The 18143-nt window shown below is 41.2% G+C and overlaps 1 protein-coding gene across 1 annotated transcript; it reads right to left on the bottom strand.

The window, feature by feature from the left end:
• Positions 1-205: 205 nt before the first annotated feature.
• dvl2 (dishevelled segment polarity protein 2) lies at positions 206-17072 on the bottom strand. Its single transcript, XM_023420842.2, has 15 exons — positions 16547-17072; positions 11812-11881; positions 9116-9270; positions 7006-7115; positions 6663-6792; positions 6227-6317; positions 5970-6039; positions 5674-5813; positions 5362-5438; positions 5184-5251; positions 4966-5100; positions 4365-4496; positions 3104-3280; positions 2487-2711; positions 206-1931 (listed from the first exon to the last, which is right to left on the bottom strand). The coding sequence occupies exons 1-15, from the start codon at positions 16705-16707 to the stop codon at positions 1369-1371; spliced, it is 2304 nt and encodes a 767-aa protein (XP_023276610.1). The 5' UTR covers positions 16708-17072; the 3' UTR covers positions 206-1368.
• Positions 17073-18143: the final 1071 nt, after the last annotated feature.

Below are 18143 nucleotides of genomic sequence, written 5' to 3'. Positions count from 1 at the left end.
ATACCAGTTGTAGGTATCCAGTGCAGCCAGATGATGGACAAATTAATCTTGTGTGTGGGGTGGTGGATGGGGGACGAGGGGAGTTGGGTTTTGTCATGACTGATAACACATCAGTCTTTCAATTTATCTGGTTGTATGAGAAAGTTCATATTCACAAACTGACTTATTTTAAATCCCAGACTAAAATAATTAAGTCTGCACAGTATGTAAGTATCAAATTTATTCTCAAGTACACAAACAAAGGTGGCAATATGAAATCAAACAATGTGACACTGTCAATGTCATTCTTTTTGAAATGTTGACTCTTCATTTAGCACCTTAACAGTTGGGTTACACATGATTTATATAGTCACTCATACAAAAATGAAATAGGTGAATAATGCGAGTCAGTAACGTAAAAATAAGCATGGGGGGCTGTTTGGATCACAGTTACTTAAGATATACACTGCATGTAATCAAAAAGTACCGCTTTCAGTATCTTATTTCCACCGACTAGTACCGTTCAGCCTCTACAGTCCCATACCAACAACCATGGTACTCCTCACAATAAGAGTTTGTGTGACGACTAGGCCTAGACAGTGATTACTAAACACAAGTTCACCTGACATATTTGGACCTATTTTCTTTTCACATTAGAGCTTGCTGTTCTGTATTATTGCATTTACATAGGAATAGTAGATATATACAGAAAAGTTCATTGTCAAACAATGCTGGAACAAGATGAGTTATTTTACGTACTTGGAGTGTGGAAATGTCTCTAAAAATGCAAAGAGTAAGGCACTTGATATACTCCTGTGCCACCATCGAATCTGGCATGATGATCCAGATATATGTACAGGATTGTATCCTTTTCAAGTACACAGTGTACCTGGCACCCTCTAGTGTTAAACTGTGGTCTGTGCGCTTCCTGGATGGGCAGCTCTGAGATAAATGGCTGATTAGGGAAGGTGCTTCCCTTCATAAAATATCATCTTTCTGTTTTGAAAATGGCTAAAACCAGAGTGCTGAGTAGCTCTGATAGGCACTCAGAAATTTTACTGAGAGTTTGCTTTTTGAGAAAAACAACCATGTCCACTGCAGAGATAAGAATTTAGGCTTGAAAACAATGAGTGTTATTTAATAATTTTGAATGAAAGAATCTAGACTTTGTGGACACATATAGTCAGAACATATCCCACATTAATTGTTTTACTTTTGTCATATTTTCTTTGTCAATGTTAAACCCTGTTCTCACCAAATTTGTAACAAGTGCCCTCAATCCAATAGGCACTTGTGAGCTCAACAAGCTACCACCAGATTCTCGTCAAAACAAGTGGGAACCGTACACTAACTTCACATGAATGGTCACTCAACACCAAGGCCGGGAAACTACATGACATCCACAAAGAACTCGCTGGGGTTGCCCATGGCCAGATGGAACGACTGGCGTGATGCAGTCAGCTCTGGGGGTACCGAGCCCAGGTCACGGGTGGGCGGGGCGCCAGGAGGTCCCCCTGGAGTGGAGGAGGGGGGTGGAGGTAAAGCCGGGTGCATGGGGGCTGTGGCCAGCTGCTGCGTGTGAGGAAGAGCGTGAGCGGCTGCCATGGCAGGGTGTGGGTGCTGGGGCACCATCATCACCATCATGGGGTTGTAGGGCAGGATACCTGGCGGGTAGGGAGACATGTGGGGGGGTTGGGGTATGCGGTGATGATGTGAGCGCTGGGAGGAGGCGTGGCTGTGCTCACTGGGGGCAGCAGAACCGTGGCCGCGCCGCAGGCTGCTGCGGGTGGAGTATTCTGATTCACTGCCGCTGCCGGAGCGCGAGTCAGCCCCGCCACCTTCTCCACCCCCGCCAGAGGGGGATTTCTCCCCTCCACCCACGGTGCTCCCGGGACCTTTACTGCTGCGACGTCGCTCACCCTCGCTTCTCGTCGATCCACTGCTTCGGCTCCCTGTGGTCAGAAAGAAAGTGCTTTTTAGACCGTCTCTACTTTCCAGACAGCTGCAACTGTAGAAGTGTAAAGACTCTACTTTTAGACAGATGCTCAACAGCAAAAAGATCCACGGTTGTTTATTGTTTGTCTTCTGCGATTGATGTTCCAATGACACAGTTTGTGAATGCAACACTCTTTGTAGCTGACTCTCAAATCTCAGATGTCTGAGCTTCTTTAAAAGACTACACTAGCAAATTGATATTGCATGTCCATAAAGTTGGAGGACAGATTTTTCAAAATTAAAGCAACAGAAGCCGAAATATCCTGACTGTTAGTTCCTAGTTTGTATCCAAAACCACTTGATATTATAATTTCCATAAAGCAGCACAACAGTCTTTTATTAATAAATCTGATGTCATCATCCAGAGCCACAGATGACATTATACAACTGTTAACAACTGTACACTGAACTTCATGAGATGACCCTTTAAAAACAGCTACTACAGTAACTATAAGTAAGTAATTAAAGAAATCGATCCATAAACGTATGGTATGCTCACTGACTGTGCTCACCTTCACTGTGCTGGCTGCCGGTGCTGCCGGGGGCGTAGCTGTAGCTGGTGAGCTCGTGGTACGGAGGTGGCTGGCTGGAGTAGGGATGTGTAGGGTAGGGCTGATAAGGGAAGGTGTGCATCATGGGCCATGGCGAGGCCCCGGGGAGTGGCAGAGGAGCCAAGGTGTCCTGGTCTGAGGCCCCGCTGGAGCCGTCATTGTCATTCAAGGACAGATTGGCCATGTCTGGGTGGGAGATAACAAGGAGGTAAACAATTGAAAAATCTGAACACATTACACAAAATGCTCCTTTAAAGATTGACTTATTACATATCTTTATCATATTAATTTCAATTTCAATTTCATAATCATGTTACCTTTTAACGTGACTATTAAATACATGAGCACATGTCATGGCTGCATCTTGTGAACACTTTGTTTTTGCCTGCGAGTTATCAAAAGTTATTTTTATAGGTTCTAAGTTTAGCGGTGGCAGGACATTAAAGAAATCCTTCCATAACTGCTACAGTCAGTGTGTCCACAAAAGGCCTGTGTGCAAAATATGCTTATAACATTCAGCAGATTAAAGCAGATCCAGTCAGTCATTCTTTAATGTCAGTGTTCTTCCAGTAACTCACAGTTCTCACAGTCGCTTAAGTCTCCAAATACGTAGTAGCACTGTTCGGAGAAGGTGATCTTGTTGACGGTGTGTCGGATGAAGCCGGCCTTCAGCAGGTTGCTGGCGTACTTTCTGGCTTCACGGCGGTCCTGGAATCCCTCGATGTGGTGGAACAGCCACTCCACTACGTCCGAGCCTGGTGTCGGAGGCAGAGACAAGGAAGATAAGCTAAAAGAGAACTTTATTCATGCCAAAGGAAATTTCAGCAAAACAGACGCCCAGCATACATAATAAAATAAAATTAAAACATGCATCAGCATTTACACGTACATAGTATAATTAAACAAAAAGGGGGAACACACACACACAGACATCCACACACGTAAAAACAGGGATGTACAAAACTAAATATCAATAAAAGTGCAGGATATAAGTTACTTTTTTATATATCATAAGCAAGGACAACCTGTACTTGCATATTACAGGCACAGAAATATAGAGTGTGAACGCAGTAGCAAACAGTAGCAACAGGAATGAACAGCAGTAGATTTGAGTTTGGGGGATACATTAGATCAGAATTAGGAGAAATAAATCCTCTACAGCACAATTACAACAGCAGAGAGCAACATCCAAGGGCGTAAATGCATTAGTTGTTCCAAACACTGTTAATGCTTTGTGGTAAGCAGGACTTAATATGGAGTATTTCATCAATAAGGAGCAGTGCAAATCAGATTTGGGTTTAAAAATCTAGGATTACACGATGAAAGTTTCCTAAAGAAATAGTGTTATTTCTATGCAGCCAGTGGCAGGACACTTTGTCTGTAACCAACATCTTTAAGGACAATTTAGCAGCATTACCATTTAAAAGACATAACAAACTAAAGCCTAAAACTGACCAAGATGAATTAGCACCTCTGACACTCTCAAACAAGAGCTTCACCAAAATGGAATCTGCCAGCATGATCGCCTGCTGGATTTTTACTATATTAAGAATGAAAACTCAAGTCAGATAAAAAATAAGTGAAGCCAAAAACTTACAAAATAGTACAAAATGGGAAAGCATGTAGTTTATGTAATTACTCCTTGTGATTCTGTTGCAGGTGATTCCAATTAAACAGATGTTTCCAGTCAAAACAGGCGCTCACATTAGTACTCTAATGGTTTTTTTCCCCTCTCACAAGTCACACGGTTTTAATTCTGTGAACATAATGGCTGCCCTGTAAAATCCTGCGAGGCACAGAAGGTTCATGAAACCAATGTCCTCTTGTTGTTTGTCTTACCAAGGAAAGCGTTGGGGATGGTGATTTTAAGCCACATACGGTCCCTGACCTCCAGACCAGACTCCGGTGAAGCCATGGCCTTGGCAACTGATGCCATGTCAGAGTGTAGTGATAAATTGAAGTCATCGAAACCTAGAGAGAGAAAGAAGAGAACTTTAGGAAATCTGAAGCGGAAGAAGTGTAGACATGCAAGGATAAATGAAAGAATGACTGAGATGAAATCAGAACCGGGTCAAAACAAGAAGGCAAGGAGAGGAACTTTGAAGAGGAGATCAAAGACAGGAAAGCTGTAGACATCATTTATCACATCATATAACAGCAGCGGACGCAAAGGGAGACAGACAGATGTGAAAGATGATTCCTGTGCCAGTGTCATTACAAGAGAAAGACAGACAGAAACTGTCCTAGGAAAAATATACATTACAATAATGACCATCATTCATGTCTAGAATATGGACAGACTGACAAAGAAACTGGGCAAGGTTTAAGAGTGGGAATAGTTTTATGAGAAGATGGTGTGGATGTGGAAGAGCTGAGAATAAAGAGGAGAGGTCAGGTACAGCACACAGAAAGTGAGATGGATATGGAAACAGGCTCTCACGTTCGGTCTCAGTGACGGAGGAGGAGGAGGTGATGGTGCTGAGGGAGGAGCTGCCTGGGTAAGGAGGGTACGCCCCAGTCATAGCCACAGAGTGGCTGACCCATGCTGCTGGGTCGATGGGTCGGATCGGTTCATCTACACAGATAGAAAAGAGATTAGAAAACTCAACGACAGAAAAGCTGGTTTGTCGGTTGGCGTGAGGCAGTGTGGTCACTCACTGCGAGGCAGAGTGAAGTAGCCCTGAGGAGAGGGGTCCCAGCACTTGGCCACTGTGAGGATGATGGGCCTAGCAAACACCAAAAGAATAAGAAATCAGCATAATTCAAAATCTGATTGCAAAGACATTCACTCTAAAAACTGGGCCTGATAATATTCAAAATGAGAGCAGCAACTCACCCTGGTTTGTGTACAATCTCCCTCAGTACCCGCACTGCATCGTCGTTACTCATGTTCTCAAAGTTGATGTCGTTCACCTTGGTGAATATCAAAGCAGGAAAGAAAGATTTTATTCAGACACAAAAGCACCAACTTCATGTTTTGTGTTTAAAAACAGAGACATGTCAACTTAATCAAAATCCTGAAATGAGCCTCAGTGTCTCAAAACCAAAGACGTTTTACCAGCATTTCAAAAACATTCATCTGAACAGTCATTTGAAAGGGAAATAAAAACACTGCTTTGTTCAGGATTAAGCCATAATCCCTGCTCACCTGCAGCAGCATGTCACCAGGTTCAATGCGTCCATCTGCAGCCACAGCTCCTCCCTTCATGATGGAGCCGATGTAGATGCCTCCATCACCCCTTTCATTGCTCTGACCCACAATGCTGATGCCCAAAAAGTTGTACTTCTCTGCATTATTGAGAAATCAGAATACTGTTAACATTGCTCACACATTCTTCTTCCTCAAAAAAGTGTAGTGCAGTACTTTACACTGTGTAACTGATTTTAAAGTTTCCCTAGAACTTCCCAGACACACTGAAGTTCAAAGACAGAGACTTTACAAACCCATGTTGAGAGTGACGGTGATGATGTTCAGGGACATTGTGGAGTCCGTCACACTGCTGAAGGATGAGGCCTGGAGTTGAAAACCACAAAATTCAACTATGAGATTTGCTTACAAATTCATTGATATGCAGATGTGGCTCCCTGCCATAAAGTCCTGATTAAACATATTACAGCAGAGGGCAATCGTGCAAATGCATACGGAGTAAGCAAAAAAAAAAAACATGAGAAAATGAGTTGACAAAGGGGTCTCGACATACCCTCTCCAGACGTGGAGGGCGCTGTTTCCTGCGTCGACGGTGCCGTTTCAGAAGCCTGGAGGCTGTGCTCTGCTCTGTTGCACTGCTGAACCTACAAGTTCAAGGGTCAACAGGAGGTGAAAGGTCAGACATAAACTTTTAATAGGCTCGTACTTATCTTCCCTTCTGTGACACTTTGTGTCTGAAACCCATCAAGATATTAAGGAAGCTAATTAGGTGTTCTTGAGCAAAATTATTATTTTCCATTGTCATTTATCTCATTTATGTTTAACATTAGCATCTCTCAATTGTTGCAATTTTTTTCCGTTTCGTGTTTTGATACCTTTCCCATTACACCCATTAAATTTAACTTTAATGGCACACATACACTTTCAGGAGAAGACCGATCCCGCTGTCTTCTTTCTCAGTTAACCCTCCTCTTTCATCAATCTCTCACCTGCTCATGGTGTCGTCGTCCTCGGAGTCACAGAAGCTGGTCGTTTCCAGCTCGCTGCTCATCACTGTACTGGAGCTCTCATATCCTGCCAGGTGGCGCTCCAGACGACTCTGGCCATTCATACGAGGCCCTGTGACACCGAAAAGGCAGATATTCGCCGTGAATTTTCATGTTTGCTCAAGTCAGTTTTTTTCTATAGATCACAAACATTCCTCACTTCTCAACATTCCTTGATTATATCACGACCTATTCACTGTTTGGATGCTGGAAGCATGCCAGGTCTTGATGGCACAGCATCCAAAAGGAGCATGTTTCATCAGCAGTGTGATCTTGTGTTTCTCACCGTGTTGCTCGATGCTCTCTCTGTGACGAGGTCTCTCTCTCCTGAAAGAAACTACAGACTCTGTTTCAGTCTGGTCGTCCAACGTCTCCACACTGCCTGTGGCATTGGGACTGTAACAGAAGAAGCAGGAGCACAGTTGGAATTAGTTATACTGTGGTTGTACTTAAATCTGCACTGAACAGATCAGATTACAGAGGATCTGTCAAGCGTTAGCATGGCTTCATATGATGACTAGGAAGATCGATTTCAACTAACCAATCAGAATACATCTACAAATAAACCAATTAGAGCAGCGCTGCAAACCAACAAACCAATTAGAATAGAAATAAACCGATAAACATACGGCTACAAAGCAACCAATAAATGAGAATTTGGCTACAAATGTGTGTCAAATTTGAAGTTCCCAAGATATTGGGTTCACAATGCCAAAACCCTGTTTTGTGAGTTCACTGTGATCTTGACGTTTGACCAACAAAGGCTAATCAGTTGATCCTTGAGTTCAAATTAATGTTTGCACCAAATTTGAGATAACGCGTTCACGAGAATGGGACAGACGGACAGACAATGTGAAAACATAATGCCTCCATCCCTGGGTGTCTCCGGCACGGAGGCATAAGGACGTACACAGGTACACCAGACTTCAGTATCATGCTCGTACCAACAGATGTGCCGATTACACACATAGACAAAGAAAGTGCTGGTTCATGATGACAGCAGGCTGAAAAGAAAGAAACTTTTCTTCAGACAGTCACAGTGAACCCACAACATGAAAAATTACATTTCATTTTCCAGTATGAGCAATGGTGTTGATCCAGCTCCAAACACAGCATGGAAAGAAAAAAACTGACGTGGTTAATCCTCCACTGACTGCAAACCGCACATTTAGTGAAGTTAAAAAGAAATTGTTTAATTTGAAATTGGATTCAAAAACCATCAGGCCACCGTCCTGAAGCCAAAGGAGACAGACAGGACGAGGTCCAAACATAAGAGATGAATGAGTGCACTGCAGCTGTAATGGGAGGTTACAATGCTGGGTCTGAACTCTATTTGACCCCTCAACCAAACTTAAAGTGCTCCAGACATCAGACTTCTAAAAGAACTAAGATCTTATTAAAAAAAAAGTTATCAAAATTAAACCGTGTAATCTGAAAGGAGTTGCTCTAATTAACAAACCCACAGAATTATCATACGAGTCTGTAGTTCCCCTCAGCTCCACAGAGTGTTTCAGCATCCTTCCTGATTGTCTTGGTTTTACAGCCCACAACTTCACTGCGCTCATTATCGTCATTTTGAATTTCGATGCAAAAACTCTTATAAAAAGTGCCCAACACATTAACGGCGGACAGACAAACTTCGCTTCTGACCAGTAAACATTGTGGAGCATTTATCAGCTAAAGACAAGGATATGTCCTTCAGCAGATGATGGAAATCGAAAGTGAATCTCAGACCTGCATTTATCACATGAACAGAAACACAGCACTAAATGAATGCTAATAGCTCTGTGCCTGCTGGATGTGTAAAGAAGCAACTGTTTGCCAACACATTCTCCATATGAACTTCATAAGGTGATAAATACATAAGTGTTGTGTATGCAGCTCGTTGCAATGACCTCCAAGTGGCCAAAAAAAATCAATTATTATCGGTTTAATGATATTTTAAAACAAAACCAAAGCTGATTTAAACCTTGGTTATTGATGTTAATGAAACATCAATATGCATGGGCTCTGATATTTTTTACACAGCACACCGTATACCAACAGTACACTGTTTAAACTATATTAAAAAGTAAGAACCTTTTAAAATCCGATTGTTTTGGTTCAGTGTATTCAAAGAGCTGGTCGCGTTAATAACAAGAGCAGCCTCAGCTAAGATCCGGTTCAAATGAGCTGTACTGTTCTTGCTATTCTTGTTGTAACCTGAGACCGGGAGTGTGTGAGATATTCAGGAAAAATACAGTATCATCATTCCAGCTATGTGAGAAGCACTAATGTATATGTTTGGAAGCCCAGGTGAAATATGCTGGTTTTGAGAAGGTTTTTGGGCGTGTGATGCCCCTCTCCAGGTAAATATACAGTGTAGTGTTTCTAATGAATGTGTGTGCTTTGCTTACTGAAAGGAGGGCGGTCTGGAGTCCCCGATACCCCCTGTCCTCTCTGCGGGTGGGGGTGGCAGGGGCGGAGGAGGGGGCGAAGGCTGGGTGGTCGTTTCCACGGGAGGAACGACTGCCACTGGAGGCTCTGCTGCTGGAGTGTCTGAAGATACCAACTGAAAAAGAAAGGGGAAAAAACGAGAAATATTCAGAGAGACAAGCAGAAGAAAGTATCCAAGGTAAAGAGAAACAGGATGAAAAGTAGTGCAAAAAAAAAAAGAAAGGAAATATGTGGAGTGGAGAGAAATTGGCATAAAACACATAGTACAAATTGAGAGAGGGCAGAGAGAAGAAAGGGTGAGAACATGAGAGGAATGAAAGGAGGAGTAGGAAGGAGGTAGAGAGTAAAGGGAGGGAAAATGGGTAAGATGTCAATTACTCTGACACAAACACTGTACTCTTTTCAGTTGGGCGTCTCAAGGGCATACTGAAACGTTATCCTACACTTAACCTGTCTCTCTTCATTTATATGACAAAAGTGCACACACACACACACACACAAACACACACACAGGATGAATGTCATGCAGCGTCCAATTACAGAAGGGAATAAAATGTAGTTAACACCAGTTGACCAAAAAATATGAGCTAAAATATAAGAAGAATATTTTCTGTTATTACTGGAAATATTCAAAATCCATTAATTTCAACACCAAATCACTGCAGAGCACTTGCCCACATAGACATCGTTTGAGGTTTGATGCATTTATGGAGTTCAGATAAACAAGCTTAGTATTCCCCATCAAAACAATTTAACCAAATGGAGTCCATCAGGGCTGACGTTCAACCTCTTTACTGAGTCACTCCCTGCTTTTCCCTCCCCACTAATGGCTATGTGACTATGAAACACTCGTCTTCTGGGATCCCTCAATCCATCTTGGCGTGCAGATCACATATCAGTCCCTCTGGTCTCTGAGCTTTGTTCCCCTCTCTTTTAATGCCTTCCCTCGTTCTTATGCACTTAACAGATGCTCAGGCCTCAAACCTGCTTATCTGGGCCAAGTCCCCATGTTTTGTCTGTATTCAAATGTAACCTGCTGGGTGGGGTATAACAACTGGGCCTTCTGCTGGAGAAATGGAAAGTATGGAAACTGTACCTGGCACTGTTCTCTAACTGGTAACAAGCTGCGCTGCTTGTAACTCACAAGCTTGAATATCCATTAACACAATGAGAGAAACATTTGCCTTCCTCGTGATTTGCTCATCAAACGGAAACGCCGCTTTGACTCCACATCTTCAAATGATCATTGTAATGTGCTGATTTGTTGCATTGTGTCTATATCTGTTCTGATTTTTACATCAAGTATAAAAACTCAGTGGCCATTTTATTGAGAACAACTGTCCAATGTATTGCAATTCAATACAACAGCTCTGCCACAAATTCTACTTTTACCAAGTTTATAATGTCTAGTGTTTTTTTTTTGCATTGTCACAATTGTGTGAATTGTGTGTAGCTGTGTGCTACTAGACAGTGTTTCAAATTTCATCCTCCATATTTGCACACATGAGAATATTAGAAAAACTTCTGAATACTGTATAATGTAGTCATTCAATAATTCAATTAAAACCTCTGACAGTGTCAAAAATGACAGAACATTTTAGGCATAAAAGTAGATTTTATGGCAGCACTGTCTTATTTGTTCAATCATACACGTGTACCTAATAAACTGGCCACTGACTGCGTTTTGTCTTTCCAGTTATTTTTACTTCATGTAGGAATTTTAATCCTAGAAATGTCACAGCTGGCTGCCTGCAAAGATGCAATAACCCTAAAGTGGTATGAAAAGCAACCTCCAAGGCTTTAAGAAATGTATAGACTTAATGCTGGAAATAACTGTTGGGGGGAACCTTGTGAGAAAATGGATCAGCTTCATCGCAAATAACAAAGAATATAAATGTGTACCCCACTTGGCCCTCATGCTTTGTTGATTTTTATTTTCCTACCTTTTGTGCATTATCTTTCAATACTATTAAAATAATAAAAAATAATAATCATACTTGATTTAAGAAAATTCTTTGTTGCAATGGAATCATAGAAAACTAAAAAGAAGGGCAAATGATTTAACTGAGGCTGAGATGAACATTTTTATAGTCTTGCTAAACTTACAGTGCACACTGTTGGCTACAGTGACTCAGACTGTGGCTAAAGCTACAAGAACATTTTTCTCATGGATCTCTTCTCTCTAGTCTCTTTCCTCCTGTTTAACCTGACGAAACAGTTAGTCTGTTTCAGGCTTCCCACTCTTTCCAAAAGACTATTCCCAAGATATTTTTTAACAAAAACGCTCTCCCAAGCAAAAGCCTAAACAATAAAAGAGCGTGATGTGGCAATATGATATACAATTACTCAAATTTAATGACATCTGAACTTTAATTACTCCATTTTAGTGCTGCTTGTTAGACAAGATCATTAGTCTGAGGGAGGTCTGGGGGAATGCACAGGAAAAGGAAAAGTGGTTTCTGAAAACAGCCGCTGGCTGATAATCTTGGCTGACTTTTCAGACAAAAGCCAAGTCTTGACATTTTCAGACAAACCTCATTGGGAAATTGTTGAAATTAGGTCACTTAAAAATTTCGAACAATGGTTACCAGTGACATCCGGATGGCTCCCACTTTGATTTTTATTAGAAATATGCAGCAGGTTTATTATTTCTTACCCATGACACCACTCTGCCGTTGAAACATGGCAACTTGGCACTGTCATCGGAAATCTCTTCTTTCACCACCCTGAAGAAGAGAGACAGAGTGAGCATTAGGAGGTATAAATTGTTCAGCCCTCGTAACATTATGGCATGGTATGTGGTATGTGGATGGTACAGTAGAGTCGAGTCGAAGCTTTGCCAAGGCTTTAGTCTAGTCATAAAGAAAAAAGTGAAACAGCAGGCAATGGTTTACATTACTGACACATTACATAAAAATTATTAGGCTACAATAACAACATGGCTGAACTAAATCATATACCGGGATTATTTGCATTATTCCTTTTACATGTGGTACCAGGTGTCTTATGTATCAGTCTGTGGCTGACACAACTGTCTACAATGGCTGTTGTAGAGTAGTACTTCAGCTTACATCACATATGACACAACAGCTGAAACTGTAATGTTAAAGTGACATTTAAAAAGGACGGTTGATTTTGAAGTGTTTGTGCACTTGAGTCCTAGCGAGGGATGGACAATATGGACAAATTCCTCCATCACAATATATGAAGCTTTAGTTCACAATAAGAATATACAATCTTCTGGAAATAATTTGAGGAAAAGTTTATAGATAAAATTGTTTGTTTTTGTTTATCTGGTAAATTAAATTCAAATAAAAGTCAAACAATGCCCTAAAGACATTCTGCTCACTGATTTGCAACTTTGCCAATGACCCAATACACTGGGTAATATACAGTATGACACAATCTCTGACACATAAATCCAACTGCTGGCTTTTGAACACTTGTTTCCATTTCCCCTTACATTATTTTTTAAAATCTTTTTGGTGTTAAATTGAGGAAATCCACCTTTTTGGCTCAAAGGGATTTTACTCCTTGTGACATTATGTTATACTAATGTCACTTTGCATTGTTATCAGTGGTTTAACTAATCAATAAAAGCAACCATTCCCTCACTGACTATCAATCTGTAACATCAAAACAAAATCCACTAGTAATCCACTAGTAATAATATCACTGGGATTCTGCTCAGATCTAATATTATTACCAAAATACCACCAAGTCTGAAGTCATGACTCAGCACAGCAGATATCAAAGAAAAGAACAAATGAAACTAATTTGCTTCCTCCAGCAAGTGAGAGAGACGCTGTGGAATTTCTTCTGTCACAGTGATGAGTTAAACACACACTCTTACTGCTTTTGTGCCTCCTTGCAAATTACACAACCTGGTCACTAAATATGCATGCAAACATAACAACAGTAACCTCTCAGAAACAGCTATCGCCAGAGCCTAGCCTCCACATGGCCAAAGATCCTTAAAGGCAACACATCCGTCTGACTCCCTCCTCAGTACTCTTCCTCCATGATTGTCAGAGAGGCAAACATTTAACTTCAGCTGTGTAATTTCCCCCCAGCAGACTGCCACTACATTATTACAGAAGTGGGCCGGGATAGGGGCCGGGCGCAAGTGCCACACAGAGGACACTTGACTGCTCCAAACCCCTTCAAAAGTTTTCATTTTCCAGCTTCATCCGCCAGTGTGCCTCCTCTTATGTGTGTGAGACTTGGTCAGGCTCCACTGGGCTTTCGTAAGCAGCTGTTGAGAGCTGGTTTTGTGGGTGAGTGTTAGCATACGGCCAGATTGTTGTGGGCACTGGTGGGGAGCTGTTGCAGGAAGCCTTAGCTTTGGAGAGCCGTGTGTATGGCTACTGAATGTTAGTTAACAAATATTTCCTGCTGCGAGAAAGTGCATCTACGACGGCAGATGAGCTGATGCAACATTCTTCTCCAGAGAATGTAATTGTCTTCATTCCTCTAACCTCCAAACAAACAAGTGACCGGTCGAGCCATTTCACACACACTCTACAATACCTCAGATAATGCACAGACAGCCCTGAATATGTTGAGTCCAGTTGGATTTACTAAAACCTGAAGTTTTTCACCCCCCACTTCCCTTTTTTCCCCCCCAGTCGCTTGCTCCCATTAAATTCCTCACACCCAACACAGCATCTCTTTTCTAACAATGAATCTTACTGAAACAGCCCCCTGATCCCCTTTACAGCACACGAACACAGCAGAATATCCAATAACTCTGAGTGAACACCACCCCACTCTTTCTCCCCTTCCTTCTCCCTGTGGACAACCCCAGAAACCCAGCAAATGGCCTCCGTCCAGCCCCAGGTTCCCAGCACCAGCCCTGGCCTGCACTGCTCCACGGATCTCCCCCACTGCCACACACACAGCTCTGGTCGACAGCTGGCCTCGTACCAGGGCAAATGAAAACACACACTATTACACACTCCTCTCCTGGGTCGGAGAGGGGGGAAAAAACGTCCCTGCTTTGATTGGACAGCTGACTCAGAGCTATGTTTGAAAATTTTTCATCTGAACTCAGTTGGAGATATTCAAATGAGAGTATGTGACGCCAGGCTGCACAATTTAAAACTTAAGAACAGGGAATTTTTCTGCCATTTTCTCTTTGAAAGACTTTCCTTGCTCTGTGGACGAAGTCTGGCGTGGGCGGTTCTTTTGAGATGAGGACATTTTGCCTTTGGAAAATCACTAACATTGTGTGCTCACTTTCAAGCATACAGGGCCTAAACTTAATAATGTCCTGTCCAGTTACGCAGGGGCAGGCTCCTAATTTGACGGCTAACTTGGAAATTACCCTGAGGATTGTGGTAAGGCCAGTCAAGTTAAAATAATTGAGACCATTAGAATGCCCATGACAATTGCAGATAATAGCTTCACACAGTCATTAGGTGAACATGTAATTGTCAGTTTATTAGGTACATCTAGCTAAAACTAATGCCGTCTAATACAACAGTCCTGCAGTAAATCATGATGGTAATAATGTTCAGTTCTTGTTGAAACACTTTTAAAGAGGTGTTGATTCAAGTTTATGGTTATTTTGAAGGTTTTGTGGTGCTGTTGATTTGTACTGTTACTTAATCTGCCCTCATTCGTCTAAATGGGGTAGGCATTGGTTATTTAATGAAACAATATTGAACAGGAAATTATTCTGCAATTATTTTTGCTAAGTAATGGTTTGAAAATTATCTTAATATCTTTAAGTTTTCCATTGTTGATTGAACAAAACAAGTTATGTTAAAATGTCATTGTGGTCTCTGGGAATTTGAAATGGATATTTCCACAACAGACTGAAATTATAAGAAACCAAAAATTTATTGAGAAAATAATCTGTATTTATTATTAATAATAATAATAATAATATTAATAATAATAATAATAATAATAATATCATGAGGTACGGCCCTAAACCATATTTCTGTGCAATCACAGAAGACGCACGCTGAATTTTATTTATTTACACAGGAACTTTGGCAAAAAGTTTACTAAAAACTCTGTGTAGGCTACAAAGGATTAGTTTCACTATCTATTGTCTATTTTTGTAATGAAAATTGTGAATAACTGAGTCTGTAATTTGCCAGAACTATGACAGAGGCCAAACACAAGTTTGCAGAGCCAAAAGCGATGTTGCAACATTGCTCACTAGTCTGACCAAGCATCATTTATAATAATGCAGCTCACCTCATTTGGGAAACTGCCTTTTTACTTGATAAATAACTCAAATTATCAAAATAGTTGTCGACACATTTAAATGAATCATTTCAATGATGCAAAGCCAGATGTTAGATATTTTTAAAGCTACTTACCACAGATTTGCTGAAACAAATCTCTAATAGCCAGTTATTGATGTTGCTGCTATTAATATTCAGCTCGCGCAAGGCCTAATGAAAAGGCATCTCATCCATTTCATCTTGTTGCTGGAGTTGATATTACAGCTCGCCTTGGCACATGCTGTGGTGGTGCCATCCAAAGAGGAAAAGAGGCAAATAGCCCAGCCTTAACGCTCATCCAAGACTACAATGCATTTAACAGAAGCCCTAAGGGTCTCACTGGGTGAATAAACCACAAACATGCATTCCTCTGCAGGAAAATGCACAGCAGCCACACAGAAAAAAAAGATTAATTGATAGAGGAGAGGAGACAGCTCTTTCTGGAGGAGTGGGCTGGGAGAAAGGGGAGAGGACGGGAGGAAGCCAGGGAATGAAAGGATGGCTGGCAGGCCAAAGTGTTAAAGAGGGGAGACAAAACCCTGGCTTCAGTCCTGAAAGAAAGAAAAGGCGAGGATTTCACAAGATGATGGACTGAAGGAGGGAGGGAGGGATGAGGATTATGGTAAAGAAAAGCAGCAGGGACAGGGAATGCCTCCCATTGTAATGATGATGTTTTCTAAGAAATGTCCCTGCCTACATACCCTTAGTATTTATAGAAACACTTAGATATTCATCAGCAGTCATTATTACTCTGCAGTTTCAGATTAGGGATGTGTTGGTTGAATGGTGCCCTGACTGGCTGGCTGGCTTTATTCAAGTTCACCCTGTCTATACCTTTAATTATTCCCTGTGTTGGGAAATATGCGACAGCCGGTCACAAGATAAGATTGCATGACTTTTTGACACGCAAACAAGCATGCATTTCATTGCTTTTTTTCAAATTAACAAGCATTGTAAGTGTTAATTTAAGATATGTTAACGCTCTTCCACTCAGAAAATAATGGCACATGAAAGGATTGTTTTCCACCTTTTGTCACATTTACCTTGCATGAGGTGTTTACTAAATGTGTATCAGCTTTTATCACCCTTCATTTAGCATGCAAAACACAGAGCTCTTCTCTACTAAAGGGAAAAAAAATCACTGCAGCTCACCCGAAGTCCTGGTCCATAGACTTGAAGAAGAATTTGTAGTTCGGCTTGTTCAAGACCTGTTTAAAATCCAGCAAAGTGATATTTTCGGCAGCAATGGGTATCTTCACCAAATACGGCGTCTCCTCTTCGTCGATATGATAAATTATTTTGGTTTCCGCCATCTCTGCGGTTGGTTTTTTTCCCCAAGCTGGAAGTTACCACAAGAAACACACACTAAGAGGCGAGGTAGCGTTAACTTTGTTGGGTAGTTAGCTAGCAGCGGAGCTAGCTAGGTGGCTAACGAGACGGCAGAGGTGAAACGATGATGGCCACTGAGATTTTCAGTCCGAGCCAGAGGACGTAAAGCGTTAAAACCCTGCTCAAAAACTCGTACTCCGACTTTGCACAACTAAAAACTCGCATTCCCCCTGTTACCGAGGGGCGAAAAAACGACGGACACGCTACATTCACACGACCTACCTACCAACAACTTTTCCCCCAACAAAAACATACAGGGGAGGGGGTCTAAAAACTTTTCTCCACTTTATGCGAGCCAACGCGGCGTGTGACGTAAACACGCACCCCCCCCTTTCTTTTACGTTCTCTCCCAGCCATGCACCCCCGCCCCGAACCCCCAACGTTATTATTATTACTGAGAAGTATTGAAAAATACTTATTTTTGTCTTTAACCAACAGAACACCCACAACTAATTCACGTTCATACACCACGTTTTCTGTGCTGTTGTTTTATTGCTTCTTTTACTCCTTTTTAAACAGTTTTCCCTGTTTTACTGTGAATGAATGTGAATGTGACTGTTATTTGATGAGTATTTATTTCTCATGGTATATGATCAACATTGCTTGATTGGGGTGACAGCACTATAATTTCCATGATTTTATGGATGAATAAACTGCACTTGAGCAAATAAAACAGAATTGGTGCATTATTAGGCTAAGTATGAATAGATGTAAAATAAAGTGCTGTATCTTTCTTTCAAACTGTAACATAAACTTTGATAAGTATTAACGTTGTTTACATTGATGTTATATGCGATATAGCTACTCAGCCATGTCTGTGAACTATGACAATAAACACAATGAAGTAAAAAGTACAACAGAGTAGGCAGGTACAAGTATGAATCCCTTAAATTCTACTGAACTACATGGATGGATCCAACCAGGCAAGGGGAGCAACTGCCCCTGGGTCCCCAGACCCTTCAAGACCCCAAAGGCATTGTGAGTTGGTTGGAGTTGCAGTAGGCTACTTTAATGAACTGAGCATTTATTTGGGGATATACACTACTAAATCACGATTTTAACTGACATAATAAAATTCAGGTAGTAATGACGGACCTGTCTTAACTGTCTTGGTTAGTATCAAATGTATGTATCAAAACTTACATCAGGCATATTCCCAAAAAAAGAATGTGTTTCACCAAATAAATAAAATTCAATTTAAATTAAACAAGCACTCAAGAGGGACCGGTACAGTTGTGCTTATATAGGCTTACATTTGTTCAGTAATGTTAATATTTTCATTCTGAATCAAATTCACTATGGTCTCCCAAAAAATCTAATCAAATAATCTAATGTAATGAACTCATGAACCATGAGCATT

Source organism: Seriola lalandi, unplaced genomic scaffold (genome assembly GCF_002814215.2).
Source record: "Seriola lalandi dorsalis isolate HSWRI2012SDOR001 ecotype SW California unplaced genomic scaffold, Sedor1 jcf7180002054658, whole genome shotgun sequence".
Classification (NCBI taxonomy): domain Eukaryota; kingdom Metazoa; phylum Chordata; class Actinopteri; order Carangiformes; family Carangidae; genus Seriola; species Seriola lalandi.
This window is presented reverse-complemented; position numbering and strand designations above follow the sequence as displayed.

Excerpts from the sequence above, each read along its gene's own strand:
- dvl2 (XM_023420842.2), bottom strand. The coding sequence starts at position 16,707 with ATGGCGGAAACCAAAATAATTTATCATATCGACGAAGAGGAGACGCCG. Across the intron at positions 6,318-6,662 it reads GACGACGACACCATGAGCAG|GTTCAGCAGTGCAACAGAGC; the intron begins GTGAGAGATTGA and ends TTGAACTTGTAG. Across the intron at positions 2,712-3,103 it reads CTTAAGCGACTGTGAGAACT|ACATGGCCAATCTGTCCTTG; the intron begins GTGAGTTACTGG and ends TCTCCCACCCAG.